The sequence below is a fragment of the Aulonocara sp. 'chitande type north' Nkhata Bay genome, linkage group LG1 (genome assembly GCF_057382095.1).
Source record: "Aulonocara sp. 'chitande type north' Nkhata Bay isolate Kocher_YH1m ecotype deep benthic linkage group LG1, A_spYH_male_GT1.1, whole genome shotgun sequence".
NCBI classification, from domain to species: domain Eukaryota; kingdom Metazoa; phylum Chordata; class Actinopteri; order Cichliformes; family Cichlidae; genus Aulonocara; species Aulonocara sp. 'chitande type north' Nkhata Bay.
In genome coordinates, this window is record NC_141344.1 from 6,285,471 (window position 1) to 6,302,760 (window position 17,290).

Consider the following 17,290-nt stretch of genomic DNA (forward strand, 5'->3'; position numbering starts at 1 on the left):
CTCCTTCTGATCTTTTAGCTCTGACCAGCTGCCGGAGTATAAAAAAAAACAACAACAAAAAAACGACTCATCAGACGTCTAAAACCAGCAGAAGGCTTTTTGAGCTAAATGCTATCTTTTGCACACAGAAACACTGTGACTGCTTTTGGAAAAGGTGGCCCCATTAATAAATTAGTTTTTGGTTTGTCCAAAAGTGAATTCTATGAAGTCGATAAGACCACTTTTAATTGCGAAAATTGAATTTGTTGTAGATTTCTCCCTATACTTTGCAAATAAATCAGTCTAGTCCTACTGTTCTAAATGTGAAGGTATCAGGAGGTTCACATGAGAGTGTTAATGCGCAATCCTCCACCCATTTATTATCCTAACAGCTTATCTAGTTCAGGGTCTCAGGAGAGCTGGAACCAGAATACAACCTAAATGAGAGAAACTTCAGGCCAAAGCCGTTACGTTTAATAGTGCACTAAGTTTTCATGCAGTCTCTGTTGAGTGTGTGCCATGGGGGGCTAAAAGCATAACCTAGAATGTCCTTCAATGTCAGCAGCTCCCAGGTGAAATTTCACACACAAGAGCCCTGTCTGGGTTGAAACTCAGGTCCCTCGTGCTGTGAAGCACTGGTCCTAGCATCAAGCCACAATTCTTTAAAAAAAAATCCAAATTTTTCCAAAATTAATTCCATCCATTTTCTTCTGTTTATCTGGAGCCTGGTCTTGGGGGCAGCAGCCTAAGCAGAGAAGCCCAGAACTCCCTCCTGCTGGCCACCTCCTCCAGCTTGTCTGGTAAAACACCAAGGCATCCTCCTGGTGGGACATGCCTGGTAGACCTCGCACAGGAGGCATCTTGGTCAGATACCCGAAACACCTCAACTGATAAAGGCATCAGAGCCACATCATTTGCGTAAAACAGAGACGAGATTCACACACTGTCCAAGTGGAAGCCTTCCGTCACTTGGCTATGCCAAGAAATTCTGTCTATGACAATTATGACCAGAATTGGTGACAAAGGACAGCCCCGGCTGAGTCCAGCATCCACTGAGAATGAATCAGACTTATTGCCGGCTATACAGACCTAGTTCTTGCAACGGTTGTATAAGGATAGAATGGCATGTAGCAACGGGCCAGACACCCTATACTCCGTGAGCACCCATCACTCTGAGGGACGCAGTCTCCAAGTCCACAAAACACACGTAAACTAGTTGGGCACACTCCCATGCCACATGAAGTATCCTCAAGAGGGTAAAGAGCTGGTCTGTACCGTACTATAGACATACAACTTCACCGAAGTGAAGTCGGTGCTCTTACGGAAGAACAATTTCTGAATTTGCACTGCATGAAGTTCCCACCATGGGAAAAAGGTAACTTCTACAACACATGATCTTTAAAAAATGGTTCTTGGTTTTCTCTCCAGCCCGCTGCGGTGTTCTGAGCTGCTGTTGCACATACATCTCCACAAAACGAGTAACATTAGTGAACCAATACAGGCAGTTAAATGGTGATGGCTCTCATAACCATACTTCATGTCGCACGCAGATTTGCTACCAACTCAACTTAACTTGGTCCACTCAGATGACACAGTTCACTTTTTTGCATCTATTAATATTGTCATTGTTATGGGCTCATTCTAAACAAACTTAACAAAGCTTTAATTGTATATAATCGTTTGGTATAATTAGCTGGGAAATTATAGTTTTGGGGTTGAGACCGAGCTGTTCTCCACTTTTCTTCCAGTTGTTGTACTGTTTCTCCCCATCAGCTGCAGAGGGTAGAGGACAGAGGGCAGGATGATGCCATAGCGCTGTCAGCAAGTTGAATGTTAAAAAGTTAAGAACCACTACTGTGAAAGGGAACTTTTGCTGTTTAATTGTAGGTAATTTTCTACCAGTAAATGGAATATTTACTGTCCTGAAAACGATTTTCCATGTATTCGTGAGAGCGAGAAAAATATAGACTAACAAGCAACACAATGAGTCTAACAACATCTTGTGATGGGGTTGTGTGCATATTGTATGCCTCTTGGATTTCCCACATCATCCTGACAAAGAAAAAACATCATTTCTTTTTTCTCTTGTCTTATGAAGGAATGACTAAAGGATAACAAACTACATTGTCTTCTTTGTGCTACCCACAGATGGGTCCACAGTTATTTGGTTTTTTGGGCATCTCTAAAACACAGAATAGGATGCCATCTTTCAAAAACCAGCTTCTCTTTACAGTACACTCATGTTTCCTGGTACCTTTTTCCAGATGAAATCGTGGGACGTTCTTAAATGGCAAGTTAGTGTAAGAATTTATACACTGAGTATAGATTGTATACAAAGTCAGTAATGTGCTGATTGCTGTGATAAATTCCTATTTTTATGCAGGTATTTTATGCATTTGATGAGTCAAAGCAAATTAATGACCATATGCCTGCTCTCTCATACACAGACACAGGAGAGCAATCAGCCTTTACACGTTCCTTTGGGCTTTTTTCTCTTTTCCTCATTTTGTACATCAAAGCCATAGTGTTTTACTGAATGCCACCAGAGATGCTCTCTCCATGGGAACACACAACTGCTGCTATTAAGCATAAAGATAATAGCCCCTTCTTTGCTCACCCATATACTTTGAAAACTAATTAAATCTTCCTTATTAAGGCTTTAGGGCCCTCTCAGGGATTGAGCATGAGTACGAATGTGTATGTGCAGTGTTTGTGTGCCATGGAGAGACAGAGATGTAGGAAAAAAATGTGTATTTGTTTTGCCAACTCGATGAGAAAGATTGTAAAGTCTGTGGAAGATGCTGTATAAAGAAAGGAAGGCAGGAATGAGAGCTTCCTACATGAGTAATAACTCCACCTCAGTGATTGCAGTCAGTTGTCAGCCTGTACAGATGTTGCTTAGGGAAAGCAGTCATCAGAATATATCAGTGGCAGCTTGTGAAAATCCTTTCTGCTCTAAACTATAGAATTCAAATAGAAAGTTGGGAATAATATTTCTTTGTTGCTTTCTTTCCTAATTGCCTTTTCACCATTTGATAGTAGGGTATAACTTGAAAAATATTTTCACTTTCACACAAATTATATGTTTCTATCCAGTTGGTCATAATTTACTGCGGGAAAAAGAACTGCTTGTGTAGGTGTTTTTTTTTCTTGCCTCTAATCATCCAGGCAGCTGCTTAAACCCCAAACTGGACAGCAGTTTCCAGCGTTTAATTTGTTTTATTAAGCCATTTGCCTCAGTTAACTAATTTTACCTTGAAGCATCTTGCTCTCCACTTTGCTCAGGAAAAATATAGATTCATTTTCGGTTGTGTACAAAAGCTTTTAGGACATTATTGATGAAGCATGGCATGAAGCTACTGAAACTTAACATTAGACAAACAAAGCAGAAAGATCCCTTACCATATCAACACAAAATCTGTATAACTTCCATTCCCCATACTTAAATTTAGCAAGTAATGCAATGATGCCAGTGAAGAGCAGACATCCTGCACATTTTTACAACCTTTTACTGTGACAACTGGAGCTAAAATGCTGATTCCTTGAATCAGATAGTGCCGCTTTTCGTTAGACCACGCTACTTTCATAGACACAACAATAGTGAAGCAGATCAACCAGTACCCCACTGCCTCTCTGTACTCAGGTAGGCTTCGCATTCACAGGAAGACGCACATATGATCTCCATTCGACCCTCGATTTGCGACCCTCAACGAGACGCTGCGTCCTGCTGGCCTCGAGTGTTTGATGTTAAAATGTTCCTCCTCGGTTTTATAAGAGCCCCCCCTGTTGCATGTCACACTGCACCTTCCACTGGGCTGCATTACATAGCTGTGTGTGTGTGAGTGTCTGTCTGTGTCTGTGTGTACATGTCCCATGTACCCATGCGATGTAGCAGTGTGAGGTGAGAGGGAGCTATTTCTGGAATATGAAATGAGGTCACAGACAGAGGCAGCTAAACTTAAGTGATTTCTGTTGTACCTCAAACACTATATGAGAGCACTTCACAGTGTCCTACACACCACCTTACTACTTGTTACTGCTGATTGCAGATAGTTTTATTTAAAACTGATATTGTCTATGAAGATGCACGTTCAGATGTCATAATAATCTTTGCAAAGCTGAGGAAATCAACAATGGGAAAGGATAAGCCTTGAGGATGTGTAGCAAATCTGCAAGACACACACTCAGACACACATGTGTGTAAACTTCTTCAGGCTATAGGTCAATGAGTGTAATAGAATAATGTAGTTAACCTCTGCTTGAGGTTGTTCCTAACTACAGTCACAAAATACCTTATTGTGTTATCAATTCTGTCTCACTCTGCAATAAACACGTGTTTTATGAGAGAAGAAAAAACAAATAAACAAATTATAAGTACATTCTTGATTCAGCAACAATTATGAAATATAATTATCTTGTTTCTACATGACAAGAATCAGATAAATTGGCTGTTTTCTTTTTTTCATTATAAAATTTACCATCTCTGTCAATTTCTAGCTAATTGTAATGAATTGCAAGTCTTTCTTTATATTAGAAGGAAATGTCCTCTTCTGATATTAATACTAGATTCTTGCAAAATATACAAAGCCAGTGTAAAAGTGTTGACAACTCTATACTCAAGCTACTTGAACTAACTTTAGCTTCACAGGCTGTCAGCAAGAGGTGCTTCACAGCCTGAATCCTTCACATTCAGGGCAGAGTGAAGGACTTTAAACTGACAGTTTCCAAATAAAATCTGCTAGCCATTTATAGATTACACCGATTAAATTATCTTCAATTACATGCCAAGATATTAAGTACAGTGGTAGTTGCTAAGTGGGATAATTTGTCTTTTGTGCAGTCTTTTAGTTTAGTTTCTCTTTATCAGTTAACTTCAACAGAAAAAAGATAAATCAAAGATAAATCACTCATTGCTTTTAAAACACCACCAATACCAGGTGCACTTGCACAGCTTGTAAAACTTTTCAGGGTCCTTGACACAGAGTTTATTCCTAACATTTATTCCCTGGATTCATGTTATCACAATATCTTGTGGCCACAGCACTTTTTGTTGAAGATGGCTTCTATTACCGTTATGCTTGGGGTCCTCATCCTGGTGGAAAATGACTTCCAAATGTTCTTCTGAACATTTGTGAGTCTCTTCATTCTGACAAAATCCTCAATAAAAGTTTTTCAGAATTAAAGTCCCAAACTTGCCAGAAACGAGTCTGATCCTTCAGCATTGCCTGCAGACACTCTGTCTTGTAGGCACCTTAGCATATAAACCGTCTTCTGTGAGGGCAGATGTTTCAGATTTTGACTTGTCAGTTCAAAGCACCTGCTGCCATTTTTCACACCCCACTTCTTTTTTCTGTGCATTTCTATGTCATGAGTTTTTTTGCACAGAGAAAGGGAGAAAGAGAAAAGGCTCTTTGGGTGCAAGTCTTTCATTAAAACCACTTCTGACTACTCTTGTGCAAGTTGTTGATGGCTGTGTCAGTCTTTCATCCTTTCTTTTTAAGGCCTCTCAATCTTGTTTATTTCTTTGTGCTTCTGTAGAAAAGCTTTAACCACACATCTGTCTAACACATACCTGTCTCTCTGTAAAGTTTTTGGAATTGCTTCTGTCTCGTTTCTGTGCTTACTCTTTCCGTAGTGTCAAATGCTTCACTGTCCTTTAGCTATTTTTTTCCCTAGCAAAGCCTTTTCTCATTCAATTAATAATGGTTCAGCCTGCATATTTTGTTTTTTAGCATATGCTTCCTATGTCTAGATAACTGTAGATTAATGCAGAGTCTGGCATTTCCTATTGCCAAGCTAATGTATATCCAACAGTCAGAGATAAATGATTGTTTTTGAAAATGACAGAATGACTTTTTCAAACAAAAACTTACAATGCTGGTTGAAAGATTCTCCCTTTGCAAAGTCATCATTTCAGTTACTTTAATTATAATGAGCCGAGCTCCCAGACATTTGTTTATCTTGGCTTGCTGTCAGCTTGTTTTTCTCTTCTTGATGTGAAAAAACTTTCTACTTGTAGTTATGGGGCATCATGTACCTGCAAACTGGTCAGAGTCACACTCAACACTTAAACCAATGTTTGCACAGTTTTATGAGTACTTTATTGCATCACTAAGCATGGCCAAATAAAAATTTGATTCTTAATATTTTTTTTGCAATTAAATGTAAATAATGTATTTTTAGTGTCCGTGCTGAATTTTAATTAAATATGTTAAACTTAAAGTTCAAGTCAGTATAGCATCGCATTCATTTGCCCACTCACATAAAGCAGAGCAGCAATTAATCCTTTTGCTTATACAAAGCTCACTGCTCTTCACCTTGTTGATGCCTTGATGAGTTCCATCACATTAAGTTTTACTGTTGCTGTCTGTATATATATGTGTGTGTGTGTGTGTGTGTGTGTGTGTGTGTGTGTGTGTGTGTGTGTGTGTGTGTGTGTGTGTGTGTGTGTGTGTGTGTGTGTGTGTGTGTGTGTGTTAGGCTCTCTGTTTCTATCTATCAGTATGCACCACGACTAAGCAGCTGCCAAGAGCTTAGCAGGCTGTTGCTAGGCAATGCCATTTAAAATCCATCTTACTCTGTATGTTGGAAGCAGGGTAGCTGCATTTGTCTCTCGGTTTTTGTTGTTAATACCAGAGTGGAAACTGTAGTAGCATGAGACTTTTGGCTTGTTAGTCCTGCACAGTATTTTCTTTGCTAAGTTTTGCTTTGTTTGCAGGAGGCTGGTTTGAACTCAAATGACACCCTAAATGAAGTAAATTATGCAGCTTTCTTGGAAATTGCTAAGTAATGTAATGACTGAGGGTGTTTGTCATTTTGATGATTAGTGTCAAAAGTTGTCATTGTACCACATTCTAGTATTTCTTACCACATATTGTCACAGCACAATGGTGTTATTGCTGTTTTCTGTCGGTTAAAACAACACAGTAGAAATGAGGCTATTCCCAGGTTATAATGTTTCACATTTACTGTCCTCAAAATCCAGTTTTTAATTGGACAGTCTTGAGTAAACTCCATTGCTGTATACTTTTTCACTTTTTTTTTTTTTTAAACTTTTTTGTCTATTCTTCATTTAGTATTTGTCTGTAAAGATCACGTGTAATCCGATTTCTATTTGGCTGTACTTAGCACACAGTCATAGGCATAAAAATGTAGGTGATCAGTTTAGTTGAACTGATTTGTGAAAAGCACAATAAACCAGAAGTCTAGTAACTCAGTAAATCCAAATTACTTTATTATTATAGTGCAAGCATCAAGATGTTAACGCGTAGATTTTTATCCAGTATAATTTCTACCCTCTGTCATAGATGTCACAGCTAAAGCTGATTTACAAGCCACTAGTTTTACAATTTTTTTAAATAAACAAAATTATTGAACAAGTCCAGTGATTGGTTGCATATAATATTTATTTGCTATTTTTGTATCATAAGTTCATCAGTAATTTGGGTAAAGTATTTCAGTTTTGTTATTTTTAAGTCAATTAGACCATGGTGACACTATGGCACCCATTTGATACCCATCCCTACAAAAATTAACTTTAGCTATCAAACTTCTCTGACCTGACAGGGTGTAATTTCCCCCTCAATCTATCACAGCTAGGGTAAGCTCCAGCCCGTCTGCAACCCTGAAATGGATACGTGAATTTTGCTTCACAGATTGTGATTTTCTTTTGTAATGAAAACCTTGTTTGACATATTGGTGAACAAAACAATTTGGTGGTTGTTATTTGATAAGCTTGTGAAGAAAAAGTCAAGTAAGGCAAGACTCAGAAGAAAGCTGACTTTGTAAAGTGTGTGAGGACAAAGATGCAGCCAGACACAGACAGTGAGGATGAAAGAGTGAGTGACAGCAGGCAGACCGTGTAGAGGAGTGACACTACCAAAGGATGTACTTTGACTTTGATTGTGTCGTTGTGAGTTACTGCCTGTGTTCATCACCACAGTGGCTAGCAGAATGAGAAATCACAGCCCCTCGGGGCCATGACAACATATCGCTGTCTCACTGTCACTTCGTCTACGTGGACCTGCCCACTCGTTCCCTTCGTTCACCTTTCGTCCGTGTCTTTCGGGGTTTTTTCCTGTTGCTGTCAGTCTTTCAGTCTCTCTTATTGTCAGCTGGTCAATAAGTTGGAGGACTGCTACATCTGAATCATTGCAACTGGAGATTCCCACAGTGATTGCATCAACAGGGTTATTTCCTTCCTTCAGAGTGGGTTAATAGTATTATATAATTGTTTTCAAAGGCTACAGAGAACTCTACTAGTACCAGTACTATTTGCCCTCATTAAAACTTGTCTGTGAAAGAGTTCTTTATTTGTTATATATTTTTACTATATAGAAATCAGACACACAAAAGCAGAATGCATAATCATAAACACAGGATTTAAAAAATAATAATAAAATTAATTGCAAATAGGTAAACCAGATCATAAGTAGTTACATAATATTTAGGATTAAAAGAACCATCCTAATCTAAGTCTAGATTTTATGAAGGTTTTACAGTTCAACAGTATACTGATTTATCTTCACTCTTCATCAATAAAAAATATCTATATTTTTGGCTAGTAGACATTCTAATCTGCAGCAGGTCTACTCAAAAAGACAACATGCTCTGGATTAGGCACAAAAACATGTTAGGCAAGGTGTGAATTTGGAGGATGAATGTATGATGGGTTAGAAGATAGACCAGCTGCTGAAATCATGTATTCTAATATGGGTGAAAAGTAGCATAAACAACGAATTTTTTATGATTGGATCAATTTGATTAGCGAGTGATTTAGATGGTGTGAAAGCTGATTAAATGGTAAGGTTTCTTCACACAAAACAACACAAAATGTTTTAGGGTTGATAGACTATGAAAGAGAGACTACATATAGCTACGTGGTTACAGTCTGCAATGTACTAGGTGAGATTGTCTGCATACAACAAAATTGTACGGTACAATTACCCTGTTGTAAAAACACATTTGAGAGTGGATTTATAATCATATAAATATGAGATAAGACTAATACTGACCTAAAATATGGAAATTAAATTGTCTATCCTTATTATTTTAAAGGTTTTTTTTAATCTTTTGGTTTTTTGTGTTTTGTTTTTTAAAGTTATAATGAAATAAATAGTTAGGTAAATTATACCCTATAAATAAAGGGACAGTAGGTCATTTCACCAAAGAAAGAAGAAGGGAGTCTTTCCTTGGCACTGTAATGTCGTTATTATCAAAACAAAAAGAGAAATTTGAAATGCACCCACACACACTGTTAAAATGTCTTGTAGCCATGTGTTAGTCCTTGGAGTTATGAAAGGCAGAAATGTGGAACAAAAGCGTATGATTGGTTGGACTGAGGTGGAGGGAGAAGCAGAAGGGCCGATAAGATTAAATGAAATGAACAGAAAAGGAAAAAAAGAGAGAGATGAAGAAGTTGGCCAGGTTAGCTTAGTCATTCAGCTTTAGGGAATTGAGTAGATGGAAGAATGAGTGGATGGACAGAGGAAAGGGACAAAGGTGGATAGGTAACAGTGGTGCCTCTGAGCTTTTGAGGTTGAGGGAGAGAAGGGTCATTGGTGTGATCAGTTGGTCAGCCTCCTGCCAACTCACCACCCCTCTGGAGGCCAATTAGAGAGAAGGTGGATAGAGCCTGAAATAGTGTAAGACTCCCCACAAGCACATACACACACAAGAAAACAGAGCTGACACTGGGTTCATACAATAATGGAATCTCTCAAGCACACTACCTCAGATACACACACATATTAGTGTCGGTACAGGCTCAATATTCAATTCAATTGAAATTTTTTGAGTTCAGTTTTATTTCTAAAGCGCCAAATCACAGCAACAGGTGACTGAAATGTTTTATATCATAAGGTAAAGACCTTATAATATGCAATTAGGGTATTTATAAAATAAGTCTTGCCATGCATTTAATGTCATGTTTTTGTTAACTGTCAGTTTTTATTTAAACGTTTTATTACCAATATAGGATGAAGAAGCTGTGATCAATATGACATTATTACAAATTAAACAGCATGATGACTCAGTTGTTAACTAGCAGGATGGGTGTGGTTTGTATTCACTTCCTGGTTAAAGAAAAGCTAAAAAAAAAAAAAAGAAAAAAAAAGCAATAATAATAATAACTGACTTCACTCATTGGTGCATAATTGTCTGCAGAAGAATTTGATGCCATGAAATAAGAAGAATGGACATTTCTCTCCTGGTATTGAGTAACCCCATTAAAACTAATCTCATTTCAGTAAAACTATATATTTTAACCTCACAGGAACATCACAGAAAAACCTGTTACTACTCTTCAATATTTTGTTGTTGTGTTCTTTTCAACTAATGTGGCAAGAATTTAACAGCCTGTGTAGTGAGGTTGAAAAAGCAAAATCAATGCTAAATGTCTGAAAGATAGAAATAAAGAAGGAAGAAAGTGTTGATATTGGACCCTATCCTTAAAATAATTACCCCTTGGACATTAGACATTGAAAGTCACATTTTTCACATTTTTCATTTTAATTTTTTGAATAGTACTGATGGTTTGAAGGTGCTATTTTTTGTTATGATCAATGCATTTAATGAAAACAATCTTTCTTTAATAAAGTTTATTGCATTCAAATTAAAATATAAAATCAAACTGGTGTAACTTCAGGACCATGGACAGCGCACACCATTTTCACTGTGATCTCTTGAGCTGGGCTCTAACAGAAGAATCCTTTTAGTGGTGGAGACAAATTCAGCTCCCTTCACTTTGAGAATATGTGAGATACAGATTACAGATACACAAGACTCCCCCACAAATCTGCAAATCCTTTTTACTTTTTTTAGCTGAATAAATCCAGCATAGAACAATTGTGGCAGTACTTTAAACAACACCAGTCACAGAGTATAGCTACAGTACAACACTGTGCTTGTTCTTTTGCAAATGGATAGAACTTGGTCCCTGTATGGGTTATTTAGCCTGTCACAACCAGTCACTAAAGTTTACATGCACTGCCACTATCTTTGAAGGTGAAGTTGGAGTTGGTGAGGGTGCTCAACCATTCAAGTTCGAAGTCCAACTTAACAAGGCGTTAGAGTTGAAAAGGTCTTCCAATTTCAAATGGAATGCACCAAAACATTTATATTACATTGATTAAATGAAATACTGTATTACACTGCCATGGAGTTGACTGCCATATAAAACACAGTGTCGCCATGTATCTGACTTGGTATGCTAAACACTTAAGAGTTGCATGTCTTAACATTGTTTTAAAAGAAATGTGGACAGGGAAGACATCATAGAGGACATGAAGTAGATGTTTACTAACAAAAAAACACAAAAAACAAGGAATACATATTGAATCATAATACTATATTACACAAAAAGAAATTTGTGATGCTCAAATCAAAATTAACACCAGCATGCGAAATTGTGGGTTCAGAGTAGTCATCTGCACGAGTGCATGTGTATAATATGAATAGATATCAGGTTTGCACCTCTACCTGCTGCTGTAAACATAAAACCGATGCCGAGAACAAAGTTGTGTGAGTTTGTGTGTGTATGTGTGTATATATTGAGAGCACATGTACCTGTGTGTAAGTCTGAGTCTGATCCACACTATGACCTTGAGTTCATCCCTACCATAACCACCCCTGCAGTGCTGGAAAAGAGGTTCTTTTGAAGTACGAAAATCTCAGAAAGGACACACACATATTGGCGAATAACAATCATATACCTTCTAAAGTTCAGCCTGAAACTTTGATAGCGTTACTTTCTTTTTACACACACTCAAACACACACATGCACAAACAGAGATACTCTCCCTGAATGTCAACAAATCTATCTGGCTACAGGCATGATTATCTACTGGTGAGCCAATCAGTGCTCACCATTTACACTGGGTCTTGTCCAGTAGGTGCTGCAGTTGCAGGTCCTAATGAGAGCCGATCATATTCTGGATACAGTGTTGTTTGCATTAAGCCTAATGAGGAGGGGAGGACTAGTTCATTGTCAGTACGCATGGGTTACACAGAATGACCTTAAACAAACCTCCAGCTGTAATTACAGCCAAAGTCAGTTAATCCTACAGAGGTTCCCGCAGCCCCACCCTTCAACCCCACTCACCCCACACAGAGATATAGCTATTCTGAAACAGCAGCACACCATCTCAGCTGACACTGAGCCTGAAGCGTTACGTCCCTGCTATAGGAATTAATTAAATTCCTGCTCTTCCCTGCTCTTTGAAGTGTTTTATATATAGATTCTTGTCCTTATTGAATCTAGGAATTAACAGCTAAATGCACATTTATTACTTTCAGTTAACCCGAATATTCAAATTCAAATTCAAATTTTATTTGTCACACACACACAACCATACACAGTATGACATGGGGGTGTAATGCTTGTAGCTGTACAATGCCCGACCATTAAATGACAGAAGAAAAGTTTTACAATATTTACAATTTACTACAAAAATTTACAAATTAACTTAGGAATTTACAGTAAAGAATGTGCAAATAGCAGAAGAGATTATAAAGATAAGGATTATAAATTATAGGAATTATAGGATTATAGGAAATGTGTGGTGGTGCGTGTGGTGACGTGTGTGAGAGTCCAGTCTTACACCTGGTTCAGGCCCCGAATAGCCTGGGGGAAGAAGCTCCTCTTCATTCTCTCTGTTTTGGCCTTAAGGGAGCGGAAGCGCTTCCCAGACCTCAACAGTGAGAAGAGTCCATTGTTGGGATGGGAGAGGTCCATCATAATCTTCCTAGCTTTGGACTTGCACCGCTTGGTGTAGATGGACAGCAGGTCAGGGAGCTCTGATTGAATGATGCGTTCTGCCGAGCGCACCACCCTTTGCAGATCTCGTCTGTCCTGCTTGGTGCTGTTCCCAAACCAGGTGCAGATGTTTGACGTCAGGACGCTCTCGATGGTGCAGGAGTAGAAGTTCTTGAGCACCTTCAGTGGCAGATGGAAGTCTCTAAGTCTTCTGAGGAAGAAGAGACGCTGACGGGCTTTCTTAACCAGGGTGTTGATGTGACAGGACCATGACAGGTCCTGAATATTGCAGAGGCAACCTGCTCATTGCATTTCACGTGTTAATTTCAATTAGATGCTTTATGAAAAGGACTACAGGGATAAAATACAATATTACAAAAGTTGTTCATCTGCTTTCTCTTACTCCTGGTTCCACAAGCTCCGTTTTTTCCTATCACACAGCTAACAGCAGTGGAGAGGCTTACAAGCATATTTCAAGTACCAATTTGACCAGTAGGTTTCCACTTTCTGAAGCTTGCTGTTATGTAACATCACCATTTATCAGATATGTGTTGCAACTATAATGTACTATGGTGCCATAATGTAACAACTGCACACAGCTGATACTTTAAATAGAGCATACACTTCATAATCACTACATAAACTTTACAATGATTCTTTTGTTGCCGTGTCTTCCTCCCTTTGTGGGTGACACAATAGTAACTTGTGTTGGTGCATCGTGTCGTAGTGTGGTACTTCTCTTGACTCCATCTGACTCCATATGATGTGCCCCCTTTTTATATTCTCTACAAGATCGCATGCTAAGCAAAGTCAAACACAATTCCAAGGAGGATAAGATAATCGTATTGACACGTCTCCATCAATCATGGTTTTATCAAGCAACACACTCTATACATTACAGTATTTTATCTTTTCTGTTCACCATTTTCTGGAAGCATGAGGATAGAATGTTTTCCTGCTGCTGAAAAGATCACACAGTCTTTCTAAAATATCCTTGATGAAAGATGTCCCCGCTTGCGGTCTATCTTCTAGTCCCCAGAGGCTTGTACTAGCTTTGTGGGTAGTGGTGATGGTGGGGATGGGTGTTTACAATCCTGATTGACTGAGGGCTTTCACAATTATTCTATTTTTAAACCAACAGCTTTTCTTTTTTTTAAAGCTCAGCAATCCCACTGAGATCTAAGAACAGGTACAGATAGCTATCTCCAGTGATAAAGATTGAATTTAGTCTCGCCAGTGAATTAAGATGTGACAAAGACTGCACAGAAAAAGTGCAAGTACAGAGATGGGTGGAAAATAGAGGAAAGGGGTTGGGTTTTGCCTCAACTCAAGTATATGATCAAGTATACTTATTTGCTTGCATTTGTAAAGAAATGCCAAATACAAGGTGCAGGAAATACCACAGTAAGCTTCAGTATTTAGACCTCAACTTATCTTTGTAACTCAATGAAGGAATGGGGCACCATTCTTCCAAAAGATATTCTCCTTTGGTATGAAGATGATGGTGGTGGAGGGTTCTTTGTGATATATCTGTCTAGAATTTTCCATCTGTGTTCATTTTAGTTAATATTCTGCCACTTTAAAAGCCATAGTGTCAGATTCACATCATTTTCATACTCCTGAAACAGTTCACTGACCCCTTTTTTCTGTACAGATAGGGGCTTATCAGGGTAGAAATGTTTTATCATGGGATAAAAGAGATCAAAGTAAGTTGAGGTCCATAAGTATTTTATACTGAGGATTGGATATTATTAATAATGGCTGCATTTCCTAAACAGTTAATGTTATACTTTAATTAAAGTAATTTCTATCACATCTTAGTTATTTGACTCAAACTCCACTCTGGTGGTTTACAGAGGAAAAATTGTCCCAAATCTTTGGGACCAAATTATAGTATAATGCATTCGATGACCTTGCACTATAATAAAAATGGCATTTCAGACACCCTATAGATTCAGATTCACCCTATAGCTGTCAGCGATCATGCTCCTGTATCTTTAACACTAATGCACAAGAATAATACTACGCCAAGTAAAAACTGGAGATTTAATACATCACTGCTTAAAGATGAAGACTTTATTAAATATTTTAAAAAAGAGTGGACTTCATATTTAGACTATAATGACACTCCCGGAACTTCAGCATCTGTTCTATGGGAAGCAGAGGAAGCTGTGATGAGAGGTAAAATAATTTTTCTCATCACATAAAAAGAAAGAAGAAAACAAAGATATTCAGGAATTAGAAAAAACCATTAAATCACTTGAAGAAGCCTATGCGTCCCACCAAGATCAGGAAACATTGAACAAAATACGCAAAACAAAACTAGAGTTAAATGAGATAATTGATAAAAAAAATAAAATTCTTAGTACAAAGACTACGCTTACAAAATTATGAACATGGTAATAAATCCGGTCAATTTCTAGCAAACCAGCTAAAAATAAATAAAGAAAACACAACTATATGTGCTGTTCAAGATTCATCTGGGAACACAATATATGACCCGAAACAAATAAACAACATTTTCAGGGATTTCTATAAAAGATTGTATTCACCACAAATAAACCCGTCTAAAAAGGAAATTGATCAGTTTTTAGACAACATAACTCTTCCAAAATTATTAGACACTCAAGCAATGGCACTGGATTCGCCACTGACATCAGGTGAACTCCAGGAAGCCCTGATAAGTATGCACAATAATAAGACTCCAGGTCCAGACGGCTTTCCTGCAGAATTCTACAAAGAATTCTGGACGATTCTAGCACCAGATTTTACAGAACGTTGTTGGAAATCAAAGAAAAGGGCAGACTTCCATCAAATATGAATTCTGCAAACATTAATCTCCTGCTAAAATCAGACAAAGACCCTGTATATCCCGCAAGCTATCGTCCAATATCCCTTATAAATGTAGACCTTAAAAATATTCTGCAAAGCTCTCTCAAAGAGACTGGAGAAAATAACCCCCCTCTTAATTCATCCTGACCAAACTGGTTTCATAAAAGGTAGGCACTCATCAACAAATACACGTAGATTACTTAATTTGATAGACTACTCATACAGTAAAAACCTTGAAACTACAATATTTTCTTTAGATGCAGAAAAAGCATTTGACAGAGTTAACTGGAAATTTCTATTTGCAACTTTACACAAAAATGGCTGTATTTCCTAAACAGTTAATGTTATACTTTAATTAAAGTAATTTCTGTCACATCTTAGTTATTTGACTCAAACTCCACTCTGGTGGTTTACAGAGGAAAAATTTGAACCTCCCCCCAAAACTTTCATGTCCCAAATCTTAGGGACCAAATTATAGTATAATGCATTCGATGACCTTGCACTATAATAAAAATGAACTCAAAGCTTACAAAACAGCTGAATCGTTTCCAATGTTAGTTAAGGGCTCATCATTTTTCCTATAATTTGTCACCCTTCAATATATACACTATGACACAGTGCAATGTAAGGTTTGGACTATATCCAGTCATGCAGAAAATTATTAAAGTTTTTTTAAAAAGCACAAAATTTCCTCAGGGCAGCAGCCTAAGGCAGCTCTCATCATCTTAAAAAGAGAAAATCAACCCTAAATTAATATGTTGTAGCATTTTAATTTGTCAATTCCAAGTGCATAACAAATGTCATGTTGTTGTAAAAGCCTGTAGCTCCAAATGATTCTAAGCATCAAACTTCCAGCTAAGACTCATCGTGGTGTTATTGTTGCCAGATAACAAACTCGACACAAGCAAAGTACTGATCAGCTGATGACATGAACATTACTTACATTTGACATCACCAGGGCTCTCTGTCACTGTCTAAATGTAAATGGTAACATGCACTTACAATGTTTTTTTCCCCTTCTCTCTCTTTGCCCCCCAGTGGCCAGCAGGCCTTCCTATTGGAGAACGTGCCCTGTAACAGCAACACTTGCCACAGTGTTGGACGAATGTTCCACATCCACTGGGACCAGTCAGATTTAGGAGCCATTCAAAATGCTGTCAGGGCAACTTTCTTTGACATCTATGAGGACGTGAGTAGTTAAATTTTGTGTTGATTTTCAGTTCTGTCCAGTAGTATTTCATAAATCATTCTCTGTACCATTTCTTACGCCTTTTTAAAAACTCATTTCTATGGATACTATTCTTAATAATTTTTTTGTGTTTTGACTACATTTCCATAGCCAAAGATTATCTTGGTCTAGTGGAACTACAGTTCTTTAGCCAGCTGATTTTCTTTTAAATATAGCCTATTTTAAATATACATAAAAAGCCATGTGCAGCATATTTAATCATTTAACCTTGTTATTTTATTTTGTTGTTATTTATACATTAGGAGACTCACAGGAGCCTTGTATGCAGCTTGCAATATTTGTACTTTTGAAAATGTAACTATAATAACAACTATAACAACTCCCACTGCAATATTAGATTTGCTTTTATGATGAGGGAAGCGTCATCCACCTTTGTGTAAGTAGATCCAATGCTCCTGACAAGTTAATCTTACCTGAACTCTTACATGCAAACTCTGAGAATATCAGACAAGTTAGGCTCATATCTTTTTTAGCAA

General features: G+C 37.7%; 1 protein-coding gene across 1 annotated transcript in view; it reads left to right on the forward strand.

The window, feature by feature from the left end:
• Positions 1-17,290, forward strand: part of itfg1 (integrin alpha FG-GAP repeat containing 1) — a 159,014-nt gene that overhangs the window by 68,788 nt on the left and 72,936 nt on the right. Inside the window, exon 11 of the mRNA XM_086305605.1 lies at positions 16,604-16,754. Within this exon, the coding sequence (XP_086161731.1) occupies positions 16,604-16,754 (151 nt within the window). The remainder of the gene's footprint in view (positions 1-16,603; positions 16,755-17,290) is intronic.